General features: G+C 39.9%; 1 protein-coding gene across 3 annotated transcripts in view; it reads right to left on the reverse strand.

The window, feature by feature from the left end:
* The window catches only part of SEC14L1 (SEC14 like lipid binding 1), a 65655-nt gene that overhangs the window by 12179 nt on the left and 36620 nt on the right, over positions 1-16856 (reverse strand). For all 3 annotated transcript variants that reach the window (XM_035893330.1, XM_009637812.2, XM_035893331.1), the window contains 6 exons: positions 7097-7246; positions 6875-7006; positions 4719-4847; positions 3790-4024; positions 1872-1981; positions 889-1078 (listed from right to left, as the gene is read on the reverse strand). In XM_035893330.1, the coding sequence (XP_035749223.1) occupies positions 889-1078; positions 1872-1981; positions 3790-4024; positions 4719-4847; positions 6875-7006; positions 7097-7246 (946 nt within the window). The remainder of the gene's footprint in view (positions 1-888; positions 1079-1871; positions 1982-3789; positions 4025-4718; positions 4848-6874; positions 7007-7096; positions 7247-16856) is intronic.

Raw genomic sequence — 16856 nt, forward strand, 5'->3', positions numbered from 1 at the left:
ATTTGAGGTCTGTCAAACACAAAGCAGCAGGGGAGAGCTATTCAAGCTCTTCAGTTTTACAGTGATTAAATTTCTGCTGTGTCCTCCCTGTCTCCTGGCCACTACTGCTGACAGCTTCCTGTCCTGCTTCATGTGCTTCTTGTAACAGGAAGAGCTAGCAGAAACAATGGTGCCTAGTCAAGAAAAGACTAAATCAGAACACAGATAGCTCACAGTAAGAGATCATTTCCTTATCTAAAGAGCCCAGATTGCCTCAAGCAACTTATTCCAAAACATTTCATTCCTGTTCATGTACTAGCAACAAGATCAGTACATGATAAAGTAAGTGGAGGGACAGGGAAGCGTGTTTTAAAGGCCTGGCCATGGCTCACCATACAAAAGGAATTCAGGCAAAGCTTCTTCCCTTCTTAAATTAACCCGCTCTATTTGATCTTTTTGCAACATCCCACTTCTCATCATTAAGCTGACTGTAATGTCAAATAAATATTCATTTATGCCATCAGCAGACTTATCCAACATCAGAAATAAGTTGATTAGAAAGATACACTTATTTACAAACATCTTTTAATCACTGAAAGAGAATAGTCAGCATCTGCATAACACCCTACTAAGCATCTCCAAGCACTACAGAAGTGCAGTTAATAACTTTCAGCTACTGGCAAAGCAGAGCTCTTTAGAGATAAATATGTGGGTATTAGTCAGAAAGATTAGGACCTAGGAGTCCGCCTCCACCAACTAAGGAGCTAGCAACATCAATTTAAATAAATTTAGTACATAACTAAGAAGTTGTAACCATCTTTCCAGTTACCCTTAGTTAACACAGGGACAACTATCGCCTTTAATTCAGAACATAAAAAGGCCATTCAATATCCACCCTGTTGAGCATACCTTTGTCATGGTGGTGCCAGCCACCTGCATAGTAATCTTGGAGAACTTGAGGAGGGTTCCAGGTGTCTAGAATGTAGTCTACCTGGTGCTGCTTACGCCATGTCAGCGACTGGCAAAGGATCTCTCTTGCTTTATCAATGTTGAAGTCCCGGGCACGCAGGAATCTTAAAATGTGCTCATCCTTTGGGATCTATTAAAAACAAAGACACACGCACAAAACCCCCACAAATCCCCTTAATTTTGTATTCAAGGTTTGAAACAACAAAAGAAAGAAACAACAGAAGCTGAAAAAATGTACAGCCCTGCACCAATGCAAGAGTAACAGTGGAAGTTACTCAAGCAAATCAGTCTTTGTTTGCAACAAAAACACGAGCCCTGTCAGGTACTGCAGCTGCCTTCATATGAGGGATATAAAAATTTCATGAACTCCAATGTAATCATTTACACCTGTATGACCATACTAAGTCAGCCCAATTTAAATGAACCTAGGGACAAAACACAGACTGTATTTTATTGCTAAGTAAAAGGAAGCTGAGACAACATGCAAATCACAAGCCACTGAAAAACCCCCAGCCTTGCTATCAGTGATTTAACTGGCCACATTGCTTCCCTTTCAGTATTGCACTTAGGGACATAGACTTGAGTATACAATGTTTGGCCAAAACAAACAAATGTAAAAATAAGGTTATTGTAGAACCAGGCAGACTTATAAAACTGATGTTATTCCCCTGTGCTGATTTATTGACATCCTGAGAGGCAGTCACACTGCTCATTTAAGCACCTCAGCTGGCACAGTCAGCTGGGCAGTCACAATGAACTACTTCTACTGCCACCATATAGACTTCATTTAGGTACTCTGTTTTGATCACAGAGGGCCACTTAACAGAACAGTTAGCCACAGGAGGTGTGCCATGATGTTGTATCAGGTCCTCCTTCCATATCACACATTCTGAGAGAGCCACAAGAGACCAGCAGTAACTTACTTTGCCCTTGTGTGTCTCCTGGAGCCACTGTCTCAGTCGAATGAGGCAGCTTTCCTGCATTGGCGTCAAGTCACCCAAATAACGCTTGATGTAGTCTGCATCTAGCTTGTCTGAAAGGAGATGTACAGGTGATTAGAGTTCTCCTGAACTGACCTAGTCGAAGTAGCAAATGATCTTATATGCTGATATCTGAGGCAGAGAAGCAGCTGCTCTGCTGTGCAGTCGGAGTTGAATAAAGTTTCTTTGATTCAATGAAAAGATGAGCAAGGCAATGTACTCAGTCATCTTAATGTTAAACCAAGAGGATTAATTCTCCTTCTGCTACCAAGTGTCGCGTTAAAGGTTAAAGTAATTTGGAGTGATGCCCAATTTGTCATTATAAGTCCGGTCGCATTCAACATACTGAACTATCACAATTATGGATGCACAAATAACACAATACACTTCAGTCTAGTTGCGTTCCATGAACTACCATGGCCACGCTTAAAGAGTTTGGTTGCATTCAGTGAGAACTATCACAGCTGGATTAATGAATAGCACAGTTTATGTAGTGCAACAGAAACACAGGTTCTTTTGGATTGCCGGTGATAAATTCACTGTCTGCAAAGCATGTACAAATACCAATAGTATGAATAAACACGTTAAAAGATATAAATAAATAAAGCGACTCTATAGAGATTTTCTAAGTTTCCTGGGGAGGCACTTGGTATAACCAAGTGTTCAAACCTTACCCAAAGGCGTCCCAATGGGGGGGGAAAGAGAGGTTCATTCCGTCGAGTGATCCCAGACACGAGGATGGTATCTTCTCATACGTGATGGTATCTTCCCTAACATCCTCTCTCCCTTAAGCTATTTTACACCATTTTTTACCTTTCAGGTGGAACTTGAATGACTCTAGTCATATGTACCTTTGTTATGATTGGTGTAAAATTTTCTTGCTTTACTTTTGAAGGTATAGACTAGAAAAATTTTAAAGCGCAAGCTCAGTGAGGAGTGGTTACACCTTGGAATCGGGCAGCTTTTGGGATGGAGGTGTGTTTTGGTATTATAATGATATTATAATGGACAAAGTTCACCATAAGGACAGCATTTTGTCAGAGACATGACAGACCATTGGCCACGGGTAGCAAATATACAGATTATTGGTTCCATTGTACCTTCAAGTTCCCATATTGTATAGAGCCTGGCCACAGTGTCTCCACTCCGCTCCACACTCCATACAGTAGAGTCAGCACACCAAGTTCCCCCACTGCAGCTAACATCTAAGGTTGCAAGAACTTGCATGGAATGGATTTCTTTCATGTCAGCCACACTCCACCCTGGAAGCTGTGTCAATGCTGTACCCTTCTTTAAAATGTCAATATAAGTTTAATTTCTAAGTCACCTCTGGCAATTATTCCACACTAAGAAAGGAGTAAGACCAGGCATTTATAAAAGCACTTTACCAGTATATCCAGATTTGTCAATCCACAGCACCATAGTGCTTGCTTTTTTTGGAAATACTTAAGAGAAGCTTTGATCCAAGTCTCCCAATGCAAGAATTTTCCCAAATTCCCTTAACAGGGGAAGGAAAATATAACAGAAGACTGTCCAGGGAAGCTTCAGCCCTTTTCTCCCCATTATTCCTGTAGTTATACCCGTCCCTGAATTTCAGGGCAAGAAGTAGGCCATCCATTTGCAACCTAATGAACAGCAAAGTGAAGGATTTTTCCACTCATATCTGATCTTCATTTACTAAAAAGACCAGCTCATAACAGCTATCCCACATTACTGATTTGCAAGCCTGCACTTTAACATTGTATATTACCAAAGACCCAAAATATTTTGTGAAGATTTCCAGCTACCAATGAGAAGCAGCACAGTGCTGAGAGCCTCTACAGTACAAAGAAACCCCCTAAAACAAGTCAGACCACTGTACCATCAGGTGTTCCTGCTGTGGGCTCCGAGGGGCTGCTTGAGGTGTTGAGGTTCTCCTTATTGTTCAAGCCCTCCTTTGTAGCAGAGTCAGGTATATTAATGGCAGGTGAAACTGGTCTTCTTGTGTGGGATGTGCTGCTCTCCAATTTACACGCAACAGGAGGAGTCCAACGAGGAACGAAAGTTATTCCTTCCTCCTCCAGCTGCTTCAGGTAGTATTCTATTATTTCCTTCCCCTTCAAAAAGGAAAATTCACTTCAGCTACTAAAAACACCCATTTAGACACTATCCTGGTTTCAGCTGGGCTAGAGTTAATTTCTTCCTAGTAGCTGTCATAGTGCTGTGTTTTGGATTCAGTACTAGAAGAATGTTGGTAACTCACTGAAGTTTTAGTTCTTGCTAAACAGTGCCTAGACTAGTCAATGACTTTTTCAGCTTCCCACGCCAGGGGCACAAGAAGCTGGGAGGGGGCACGGCCCAGAGACTTGACCCCAACTGGCCAAGGGGCTATTGCACTGAGCATCACTTGTTTTGTATATTTTGTATATTCTATTATTATTATTACTTCCCCCCCCCTCAACTGTTCTATTAAACTGTCTGTCAACCCACAGGTTTTACCTTTTTTTTTTCCCCCCTGATTCTCTTCCCCATCCCACTGAGCGAAGGGGGCAGTGAGCAAGTGGCTGCGTGGTGTTCAGCTGCCTGCTGGGTTAAACCACAACAGACACAGAAAGGATTGGGCTGGAAACCCCTTCAGTGGCCAGACCTCTCTGAAGATTCCACTTCAAAATAAAGACCTACACACAGGGTGCCCCAAGCTAAAGAGTAAACATCCCAGCTTTCTGAGCAGAGCAGCCTGTTACTTAGCAGCAGCTACATTGTCTTTTGGTAACTTAGAGCCAGGCACCTCCTTCATGACTGCAAGCTCACCTTTTTAATATTGCTGGTGTACTGCTTCATGGCAATCTTTTCCACTGTGCTTTCAAAACCAAAAAAAGACTTTATATCCAGACTTGCTGACTGTTCAAAACAGGTCCAGTCTTCATTGTCAGGATGAACCTAGTTAAAAGGAGGGCATACAGTTTAGCTTTCCATTTAGTTTTTTTTTTTTTCTCACAACATCTGAAGTTATGGTTTCTTATTTTTCAGGTTCACACACTCAAAAAACATTCAATTTGCAGTCTTTCACTTCATTTGCAAAACATGGTTTGGAAAAGGTAATGCTAAAGAACAAAAAGCTGAGAAGCCCTCCTTACAGTGCATTTTTTTTCTTAACAAGAGAGGGTCGAGAAATACCAGTGCACCAGCCAATAACCAAATGACCAGGCACATTTATACAATTAACACTGTCTCATGCTAGACAGGGGCTGTAACTGTAGTGTATCTGTGGAACAGTGTAAAATACTCCACAGTGAACTTGCTGCTGCAGGTTAGACTGACAGACCAAGGCCAGCTAGCTTAAAGACTGCAGCAAGTACAGTGTAAACATTTCCAATCACTGCAGTCTAGACAGGTTTGCAGACATACTGCAGTAGATCATTCCCTCATTGACCTACGAAATACTTTAGTATTTGGTAGGCTGAAAACTATTTTACTCCATCTCCTATGATAATTCACACAGAAAGAAGTGTAAGCCTCTCATTCTGTTGACAGCTGAATAAGCTATCTTAGAGCACTCACGACTTTCTTCTTAGCTTAGAATCTTAGTTTGCTGAGAGGTGATCCTGAAACAGAGAAACAACTGAAACTACTCTGAAGGAAAGCTGTTTTCTAAACTCTCTTCAGCTACAAAAAAAAGACTTGCTAAAGGAAGTTCCAGGCTGGGCTCTGAATTTGTAGTTATACAAACATCACGGAAAGCTGGATTTCTGAGCATGCAATCGATGTTTTAAAGTTCCCCCCACCACCACCTCAAAACATGCTAAAATTGACTGGGAACAGTATCAACACTTTATAATGAGACAAGTAGAGGAAAAAAAGCCATATCCCTTCATTTGCTTCTTCTACATTATGGAATGGGGGGGTATAAGAACAGCCTAAATAAGTACAAATCATAATAATAACATTTAAGAATCTTCCTGTCCTTTCATAAATTCAATTATAAAATAACTTTAATAAGAATAAACTTTTAAAAACAACTTATTCTTGAATTAAAATTCTGGCTTTGTAGTTATGTACTAATTCCTCAATTGAGTAGAGCGAGGGCAATGAAGTGTTGTGTTTTGTACATGTTTATCATATGCACTTCTCTGTATAGCATTTCCCCTGTTTAAACAGAGCTTTCACAAAAAGACTGCAGGTGGAAAAGTATTTTTAAATGTGCCTTGGAAATAATTGCAGAAATAATAATAAAAACAATCAGATAATAGTGTGAAGCAGGTTTGACATCCAGTGACCTTTTAACCATGATTCTGTACACAACAGAAAATGTTATCACCTGCATGTGAAAAGAATGCTACAGTAGAAATAAATTGGTTACATTTGCCAGCTTTGATTTGACCTTTAATATCGATTTGAAGTTTTACTGCTATACATGTGTGCTGTATGAGCCTGAGTATTGCCTAAACCATTCAGAAAAAACCATGACCAGAGCACAGCAGTAAGCATGCCACCGACTCCCGTATCAGAAAACGTCTGCACTGAAGACCAAGAACAGCCACAACAGAAAGAATTAGGTTAAAACATAGCTGACTCAATGAACATTTGTCTGAGCTGAGCAGAAGGCAAATAAGCTATGCTGAACTTTCCTTTAACAGTTCTGTCAGGGTATCATCATCCTCACCAAATCCCACCCTGCTATTACAGACCACAGATTTGCCTAAACAGAGCTGTCAAACACAGCAAATTTTGTCATGTTCTGCTCTCTGAGAAGACATTCAAAGCTAGAGGGTGCCAAACTTGTTTCAGTTCTTCAAGCAAGTGTGATACATTTAACACTAACAACAATTATCACTCATGGTGGTGTGTTGGTTATTTTTTTTCTTGCAAGGCAAAAGCCAAGAACAACCCAACTTCTGTGTACAAGCCCTGAAATCTAAACACTGACTTAGCTCCATCTGCAGCACCACCAAGAGCCTGTTACTCACTGTGTAACAGCAATGTTCATTAATAATGACTCTATTAGAGAAGGTTTCATTGTAGGCTTCTATATGCAAAGTCCGTTCTCGTCTGTTCAAAGAATTCTTCTGGACAAAGTAGACATAATCCACTCCTGCAATCTGAGGAAGATGACACAGATCCCATTAAGATACAATATTCATGTGAAAGGACATCCAAAAGTGTAAAATATGCACTTCAAACCTTATCACCTTTTTCAATAGCCGTGGTGCATCTATATCCAGCTTACAGCGCCGTTCAATCACATGGATAGCTCCATCCTCGCTCTTGTATTCGTTTACAGTGTCACTGGCTACAAACATAGGGATCAGGGGACACGTAGGAAACCTTCTTTCATATGCCTATAAAGATGGGAAGAGAAGAAAGCAAACTATAATCACAATTAATTCCTGAGGGTGTGTGTAGGGTTCCTTCATTGACATCACCAGCATTTGGGGGCACAATGCCCTTCATATCTTCCATAGAAGGGACTGAGCCTGCTTGGAGTCCACATTATAGCAGGGAAAAAAAGTCACAGTGCATTCCAAACAATCCATTTATTAACATTCCTAATATAGCCCTTTCCAGGTAAAACAATTTTTTTAAACACCACACGAAATACCCTATTTCTCCCCTCCCTCCAAAAAGGAAATTGTTCATTATGTACAATGACAATCCTCTTGTCAGCAATAACAGGAAAATAAGACCCTCTAGTTCTAAAATACCACAAGACAAAACAATTATATGTTGGATTAAAAAAACCCCACATGCTAATTATCAGTGTTTCACAGAGCTGTCTAGAGGGTTTCCATACAGCTCCCAAAGGTCTAATAAAAACATTTCAAAGCCTGTTTCTTAAGCTAATAGAGCTCTCAAGCTTCCTATGCACAGAGTATGCTTAATGATTTCACTGCACAGTTTATCAGCTTACGATTTTGTCCAACAACATACAGTAGGTCTTTCCAATACAATGAGACCATTTCATACTTTGGAAAATTTAAACTTTCTGCAATAATGCAGAGCTAGCAATAGCTTTGGTTCTGGTTAAAGAATACAGTCGGGTTCACCTCAAATACTTGACACACACAAAGAAAATGGTATTTAATAAGACACACTTGGAAAATCCCAGTTAAGAATCTGGAATCAGTAGAACAGGTAAGAGGAATTTCCTCTGGGGAGTTATCCCCATTAGTAAACTTGTTGAATTTTAGTTTTAGAACCACCAAAGCTGAAGAATACAACACAGCTGGGGGCTTTTCCCCCCCTTTCTTTCATAGTCACTAGTGTACCTCCACTTCTCTTTGGCTTTTTTTTCCTCGTGGGGTGGCAGTAAAGTAACTAATTCTCTAGCCTTCTTTCCAAATTCTGAATTCCTTTCATTTATTGCTATGGTCAGAACCTAGCTGGCTTTGGTGAAAAGGTAGGATTTGCAAGGTGTCCCAATGCGGGAGAAAACTTCAGTAACAAAGTAAATCTGAGAGCAGAACATCAGACAACTCTTTAAAAGAGCTAAAATACCCACTCTGTCCTTTTACATAGTTCTAACTGCTCTCAATATAGCTGGGTTGCAGGACAAGAACAGCACCAACAGGGAGAGGGTGTGGAAGAAAATAAGCAGCAGCTGCAGAAACTATGCAACAGTGGCACTGGAAAAGGTCTCTTAATTCTCCCTTTGTAAGAATAAAAATGCCTAGTTTGAACACGGTGTTACTATGGTGACAGCAGTGTAATGCACTAAAGCAGTGTCAGCTTTTTTCCTCCTCGTGCATATTTTTAAACCATTTTTGCAGCATGATTGTCCTGAGTTCACAAAGCTCCTCTGTAACGTACTGGAAGTACAACCCGGGAGCGAGTACGCATGCTCCCTTTTTCAAACTTTTCATCTGTGCACAGCTGGTTTTGTTTAAATTAAGACTAGAAATAATTTCTGGGTTCAGAGATGCGTGCACAATAGAAGTGACAGAGCATTAGTGTTGTAATACAATAGCAAGCAGTGAGAAAAAACCTTTCACAGCTCCAAGAGAAAGGGAGGATGGGTCCTATTAGTATGGTATAAGAAGTTTCTCATTTCTTTTATGAGGCTCTTCTTGTTCTGGACAGGCGGCTGTACATTTTACAGTCGTTGAAGAATATCTCAGCCCCCTCGCTGAGTAAGTCTCAGCATTCTTTCTAACTTAATCCCTATTTTAACTATACTGACTGTAGTTAAATGTTGTCCTAAGTCAGCAAAAGAAAAATTTCCCAAAGCAGCAGAATTGAGAAGTACTTCTGGTTTCCAGATTGTTTCATTTAATATTTTTATTTTATTTGAGGACCTTATGTTACAACAACTACTTTATAGACAGGAGAGCAGGGGAAGTGGATATCTAATATTTTTCTCACTATTTTAAGAGTATTTTTACTTTTGAATCACAATGAATTTCCCCATCTGAGTAGCCTCCTCTATGTTTTTGCCTTTGCAAGTCTCCTTCATTGCACATACTGATGCATTTCTCATTTTAGTCCTCAGAACACTTCCCATTTGCCCTCTGAGCAATTGCAAATTACAACATTACCTGCTCAGAAGTGTTTATTGAACTGTGAGCAAAAAAAAACGCTCAAGAAGAATTTGTTGTTCTGAATGGGAAGACTGAATTGAACATGTTCAATTTGGAAGAGAACAAAATAATTATCTTGCCAAAAGTTGGCAAGCTCAACGCTTACAGCAACAAAGTACTTGAAGGTTTCAAACAGATTAACAGCAACACAGGATTCTTTCTTCCCTAAAGAACAGAGTATTGAAAACTGTGTGAACAGTCAGTTTTACCAGGCTCTTAAATTAGCCTGGCTTTATTTCTTTATGTACCATTGCCAATATGTTCTTGCAATGCATCATTTCTCAGCACAGCCTTGTTTGAAGAAAAAGTGATTATAGTAAACCATAGCCACATCAAAATAGTCGATCTGATTTAAAGCATAGCTTTCTCTTCCACATGTGGCAAACAGTTCTCTTTCACGCTGCAGAAGAGGCAGGAAAAAGCTGCTATGACTATAGGACACAAAGATCTCGCTTCACCATGGACCAACACAGCACAGGAAGAAAACCTGTAATTTGTGGTACAACACAATAAGAGACACATGAGTCAAAGCAGCACATGCATCGCCAAGACTGGAGCTATTAAAATAGTGTGAGAAGATTAAAGAAAGATCAAACACTGCTTTTTATTTTCTAATAATAGAATTGAATGGATTTTTCAACATTATCGGGGTGTTTTGAACCAGAAATTTTGTCTCAAGTCCAGCTTTGCAGACAGGAAATAACTGAACTGCATTATCCATATTCCTTTAGCAGTCTGATTATTATAAAATGCTACACGTTTTTCCCTGTATGACAGGTGTCTCCTTACAAACAAAATCATTAGATATTACACATCTTCCTCTCAGGGTTTCAACTATATAGGTAGAATCACAAAACACAATCAGTTCCTCAGAAGCAAAGCAGCTGCCGTAATCCTGATGGACTCAATGCAAGAGTGAAAAGCTGTTGCTGTAGGACTAAATGCATCTAAGAAGGATGTTACTTAATTTTACCATTTTCTTCGGTCACATTTAAAAAATACGGTGTGTGGAGATTCTGATATGTAACTAAAGTAAAAAACACAGGCATGCTCACCCTCAAAACGTCTACAATTGGTGCTTGGCTTGACGTGAAAAGTGGCAACACCTCTTTGGCTAAGAGACATCTACATACAGACCTTTCAAAAAGATGACTTTAAGCCTGCAATTCTGTTGTTCCCTAATAATGTACTTTTACAGTTTCCCACCAGCCTCTGGAACATTTGTGTACTCTGATACATTAGAAGCTGGCATTGTGCATCAAGAAAAAACACAGTATGGTGAAGCAGCTTGAACTTCAAATTTAATGGGCTCATTATATAAACCCTTAACTTTCTTAATGCACGTTAACAGTAAGAACACTGACAAGCATAATTTCAACCAAAATAGCACTGTATTAAAGCTTCTTTCCCAACCGCTTCCCTTAGCAACTCATGTTCAGAGTCGAGTCAAAATAACAGGATTTATTTTACTGTTATCTTTGCTAGTATTTCAGCTGTGTTTAAAGGCATGAAAGCAATTCAAAAGGGAGACTATTTTAAACCTACTGCAGTCATTTTTCATACCCAAGGGAATTGTACTTGCTGCTGCTGCCCTTAAATTTTGGGATTCTAATATCAGCAATAATGGGATCCTTCAAAAATACCACCTTTAGAACATGATTTAGGTATGACCCCAAACCAATCTTCAGGAGGACCAAAGACTCTGTTCTGGTTTTTTTGCTTCTGAAACCATGCCTAGGGCTAATAAAATACCTTGGTAGCAGGCATGTGCTCAGTTCTCAGTGGAGAAAGTCAGTCATTTATGCAAGTAAGTTACTCAGCTTCTCTGGCCAGATTAATGTATTACCAGTCTCCTGCCTTGAAGGATAGGGATTGTTCAGTATTTCCATCAGATGACTCGAAACTAATTTCTATACTTACAAGAAGAAAAAAGACCTGACAAAACTTGCAAGCAATCTTACACTGTTGCTGTTATTCTTCTAGTAGCTGAATCGTCCAAATTCTCACCTAACTTGGTGAAGCAAGTAGGAATTTTAGTCACCATTCAGGAAGTGAAGTGTATTGAGTGCTTTCTTAATAGCTTAATTGAATGAAACGAGCTGTGAAGGTATTTGAGAGGTCTTCTGTTCAAAACTGCTAGAACAGTAACCTTTTAAGAGTACCACAACATTCTTCAAGGATGCCTCAAGAGAACACATGAAGAGATTAATCCTGGCACTCTAATCTAGTCCACTGCACCTTGTGTGTGCCACACACAAACTAATTTCAGTCTGCCATACCTGACCATGCCTGGGTACTAATCTGCAAGCGCATACCAACATTCACCATGCTTTCCGATCCACTTTGGGTATGTGGAATTTCTGAATCATTCCTAAACACACAAGAAACGGGAAGGGTCACTCCAGCAGGATGCTGCCCTAGCTTGACAGGCTTCGTTCCAGCTGCTTCATCACTCCTGCCTATCACTATATCCCGTCCTCCCCCTGCATTACAGCACTGTAGATCAATAGGAAAAACATTAACTCATGAAAGGCCAAGAGGTTTCAAATTCTTGGCAGCTGCATTTTGAAAGAAACAATTCGGGAGTAACTTTTGCAAATCAGCAAGTATCTTCTCATCCCCCTTCTACTGCTGTTCACAGCTCATAACCATTTTCTTTGTAATACATACGTATATTTAAAAATCATTATACTTCTACAAAGAAGCATGTATCCCCATGCCAGTGGATCTCATGGATGTTAATTCACGTGTTAGTAATCAACTCGAGGGCATGTATGTGGAAGAAAGCAGATCATTAGAACAGACAGACCTCAAAAAGCTCTAGAAGTAGTTTTTTGGTAAGGTAGCATTCCCAGGCACCAGGAAGAGGGAAGTGAACTGGACTGCAGCTTGGGAAACAAAAGCTTTTTGGAAAGGAACATTTCTGTGAAGCCAGTTCTGGAAGGATGAAGAGGCCTCTAAACCGATACCTTCACTGCTACAAGCCAAACCCCTGCCACCATGCAAGAGGCATAGTTAAACTTTGCTTTTTTTGCAGTTAACTTCCCCCATCAGTACAGCTCTCCACAGCAGCCCTTGTTCAAAGGCTTAAGTGGTTTCTTCTCCGCTGTGTTTTCACTTCATTAAATGTTCTCGTTTACAAAGAGAGAAGTTATTTTCTTATTGCTGGGAAACAAAGGCTGCTTGGCAGTGACTCAGTACTAAGAACGAACTCTCTGGAAAAGACCAAGGCAGCTTTAGTTACACAAGACTACAAATGAGGCTTATGGGGAATGCAGACAACCCACTCACCATGAAAGAGGCAGATTCAGACCTATGAATGAATAGCTGTGTATCATCCGAAACACACAAATTTTCTACATGCACATTTCTCAGCCTTGGCAAATGAGGTAGTTTAACCAACCTTGTTTTTCAGTTGTCTGTAAATCTTGGCCCAGCCTATGCCATCAAGATATAACTAGTCAGACTTTCAAAGTACTGGGATGATGACCCACTGCACAACTGGTATTTGTAAAAGTGGGTATTAGGTGCAAGAAGACCTTCCCTACTAACTTTTCTTAACAGAGAACACTGGCTTTATTTTAAGAGGGGAAAAATTAGAGTTTAAGCTTTCCATTGCAATTTCTACTAAAAAAGTGTTTAAAAAAATCAAATTAGAACTAGAACACAATACGCTCCTCCAAAGCTTTTCCAACAAGATTCACCAGTGCTTAACCTGCTGGCTATCACAGCAAGGGCAAAGTGTCTGCATAACTACTTGCCACTAAACTGGATTTAAGCAATAAGAAAGTACATCAGGAAATACCTTGTGTGGAAGCCTTTTATGATAAAAGTGATAATTCTTCACCCAAATGAGAGCTACTTCAAAGGTTTTAAAAATCAAGAAAAATTAAGCAGGCAGCAAGTGTCCATTAAAGAGGAAGGTTCTGTGTTCCATCTTGTGTTAGAAAAAGAAACTAAATCCCAATGCCCCACATTTGAGCATACCTTCATTTTAACATATTAATTTTAGAAGGGGAAAAACTCTTCCACTCTATGAAGAGCAGAATTCACTGAAGAGTAGAAAATCCAGCCTTTACAAACAGAGCTATACTGGAGAAGGGCGTGAATAGCAGAGAAGAACTGGCAGCACACTGAATCTGACAGTCGCACAGATGGCTCTGGGGGGACAGCTGCATCGTGTGGTGGGATATATTCCGGTGAATCTCGTAAAATGAGAACTGACTGGCATTCACCTGGCAAAGGTGAGTAGCCCCTTACCCAAAACTACAGGAAAAAAAACCAGCTCTCCTTTCTCCCCATCACACTTCACCACACTGGCAATTCCATCTTGATCTTACTTTACTTTGTCCCTCTTCTGCCTCCATTACAGTCCAAAAGCATTTTATCCTTTTGTGGCATGAGTCACTCGGGAACAGGATATATATTGTCTTCACCTTCCGCTCCCTCGTACAAGATGAAATTTGACCTCTTAAGTATTAATGATGACTATTAAGCATATCCAAGACAAAATAAATAACCCTTCTATAAGTTAACACAGAAAAATCAATAGGACAAGTCAATATCAATAAGACAAGCATTCTGCTTCATTTCAGAGGTGAAAAAGTTCTTTACTACAAAAGTGTACAGAGTGCTATTGACCTAGGGGTTCCTGATTAAATGATCATTAGTGCATTTAGGGTGTAAGCTTACAGCACTGACAACAAACAGTGCCCACATTGTTCACATCAGTCTACCAAAGCAAAGCATTCCCAAGTAATTGCACCAAATGGCCCAACTGCTTCTACTTTGCAGATATACACCCCAGCTTTAAAGTTTCAAAATGATGGAGTTACTCTAAAATTTTCAAAGGGGGCTGTAAAGTTTTATATAATTATGCATCAAATGCTTGAATTACAATGGCTTTTTAGTTTTTGAAGTTTTAATTTTTTGTGTTTTTTTTTAAATACTGACCACGCAAATACACATTATTGTACAAATTATAAGACAAGTACTAACAAAGTCTATTCTGCACAGATTCTGTTTATGAATTCTAATTGAAGGCTCTAATTTCTCAAACAGTGAGAGAAGCAAGCTTGAAAAACAATCTCACATGTTCTCCAATGCAGTAAACAGAGCTTTCAGGTAGAGTATCTGGGAAGAAAAATTGTCAGTGGTTCAGCTTATTACAGCATGATATTCAGATTCTTATAACACTGTATTTATGATATTGCATTGAAATGGTGCTCAAATTTATAGCCCAGGAGATCAAGGGCCCAACTAATTGAAGAGAAACTTAACACACTGAATCAGTCACAACCATGTAGACATTACTGGATCCTGCACAGGTCTCAAAGTATTTCCTGTGCTTCAAACACCCACAACAACCTGTGCTCTAAGCAGCCCACACGACCCTTCGAACACTGAAGGTCATTACAGAAACCATTTCATTAACATCATCAGGGCTTCACTTGATCTTGTTAGAGTATGAAGTGCTAAGACGACCTGGTGTTCACAGTATTGTTGTCTCTACAAAAGCATTTGAAGCCAGTCACGCCAGCACATTGAGCTTTCCCAGCTCACCTCTCCTTTTATGGAGTAAAAATTAAATTCCTGAGAATTTCTCCAGGAAACCAGTAGCTGAAGGAAGTGAAACCAACTATAAAGCAGAGGTGGACAAGAAAACATTTCCTTCTCTGGAATTCACCAAAGCCATTAAATTCTTGCCACTGACAGTTCCTCTGTCACTCAAGAGTTCTCTGTGTGGAAGAAAAGGGTTTTTTAGGTGTACAGAAGAGCATAATCCCTACTCCCCCTTGGCATCTTTTGATGCTCATACTTGTTTAAAAGGGTCCTCTTGATTTAATCAGGTTTCATTGAAAAGGATTTCAGATCCTACACTGCTGTGAATGACCCACTTACACCTTGCGAACATTCCCAGAGAAAGAGGAAGGGAGGATGAGAAGAAAGACTTATTCCAATATATTTACATTCACCCCTTAGCTTACTATGTAAAGCCTTAGGTTTTCAACACCTTGTATGAAGAAGAGAGCAGGACTGTTCCATCCATTTTTGTGGTTAGCTGTATTAGAAGCCCACAGTACTTTAAAGCTAAGTATCTAGTTATGTTTCTTGCACATTTTAAATATACCCTGCTCCTAGATGGTATGAACTGAGCTAATGAAAATCTGCTAATCTTGTGGATGTCACCACAGAATAAACAATACATATTTGTTCTACTGGTAGGTTAACAGGCCTGCCACATGCAAAGCAGGCACAGCAATTTGCTGCTCAAATCCTAGAAACAGAGCGAGAAAGCTTCTGACCCTCACATCCACTCTGCAAATCCCAGAAACAGAAAGCAACTGAAAGCAATGAGGACATTGCCCACAACCATTACAAAATAACCCAGTATGCAGACAAAACTCAAATTCAGTAGCCACTTTGTAATGTTGTATGAAGAGCTTTAAAAATAATAAATAATAAAAAATAAATTAAAAATCTCTATGGAGTCATGAAGCAGCACAGAAGCTGTTACTGTGCTTTAGCTCAAAGAAGTTACTCTAGCCAAGACCATAAAAATTTAGAGACAATTTTTTCTTTGCAGTTGCATCACCATCTTTCCAAACAGCATTTACCCCCCAGTCACACAAAACTTCTACAGGACGTACACAGGGGAAGCAAAACCACCTTTCAGATTAGAGACCCTGTGGCTTTTGACAAGGAAGAAAGCTCTGTTCCGTGTAACAGACAGTATCAACGCATGTCTCCGTACAGCTCTGTAGGCACAGTCCAAGGCTACTTCACACTTACTGAATCTCTTTGAAGTCTTCTGCAGTGTAAAAGGAACAGTTTCATGTTAAATTTCAGCCACAACAATAGTTTATACACACCACCAAGCACAAAAATCATGAAACACCACTGAAATGGTATTATAAATGAAACTGTATGCTCAATAGCTTGCAGTTAGAGTGCTGCTTATACAACACATCACACACCACCCCGGGTTTCTGATGGCAGGACCTTTCATGTGTTAACACTGCTACAAAGCACCCTCAAGTGAATGTAATAGCACTAACACACAAAACGTGTCATTTCTGTTCATCTCTTCAGTTCAGGCAGCATCTCCATGGTTACAGTGTTGATCACTATTGGCTTTAAGTGCATTCCAGATACAGACCAAACGCATAGCTTGGCATTTTAAACAGCCCTAATAACTACCCTGCGGGCTAGTTCTTGTAAACTAGCTTTGAGTCCCGCCAAGGTGTAATGCACTTAAATATGCTGTAGTGTCACCTGAAAACTTAGCAAGCACACTGTTCATTATGTCATCAGGGTCGTTCGTGAAAGCAGTCACTGAAACTGGACGGATCTTCAAGCAGTTTCATCACAGCAC

Source organism: Egretta garzetta, unplaced genomic scaffold (genome assembly GCF_000687185.1).
Source record: "Egretta garzetta isolate BGI_Z169 unplaced genomic scaffold, ASM68718v1 scaffold34, whole genome shotgun sequence".
NCBI lineage: Eukaryota > Metazoa > Chordata > Aves > Pelecaniformes > Ardeidae > Egretta > Egretta garzetta.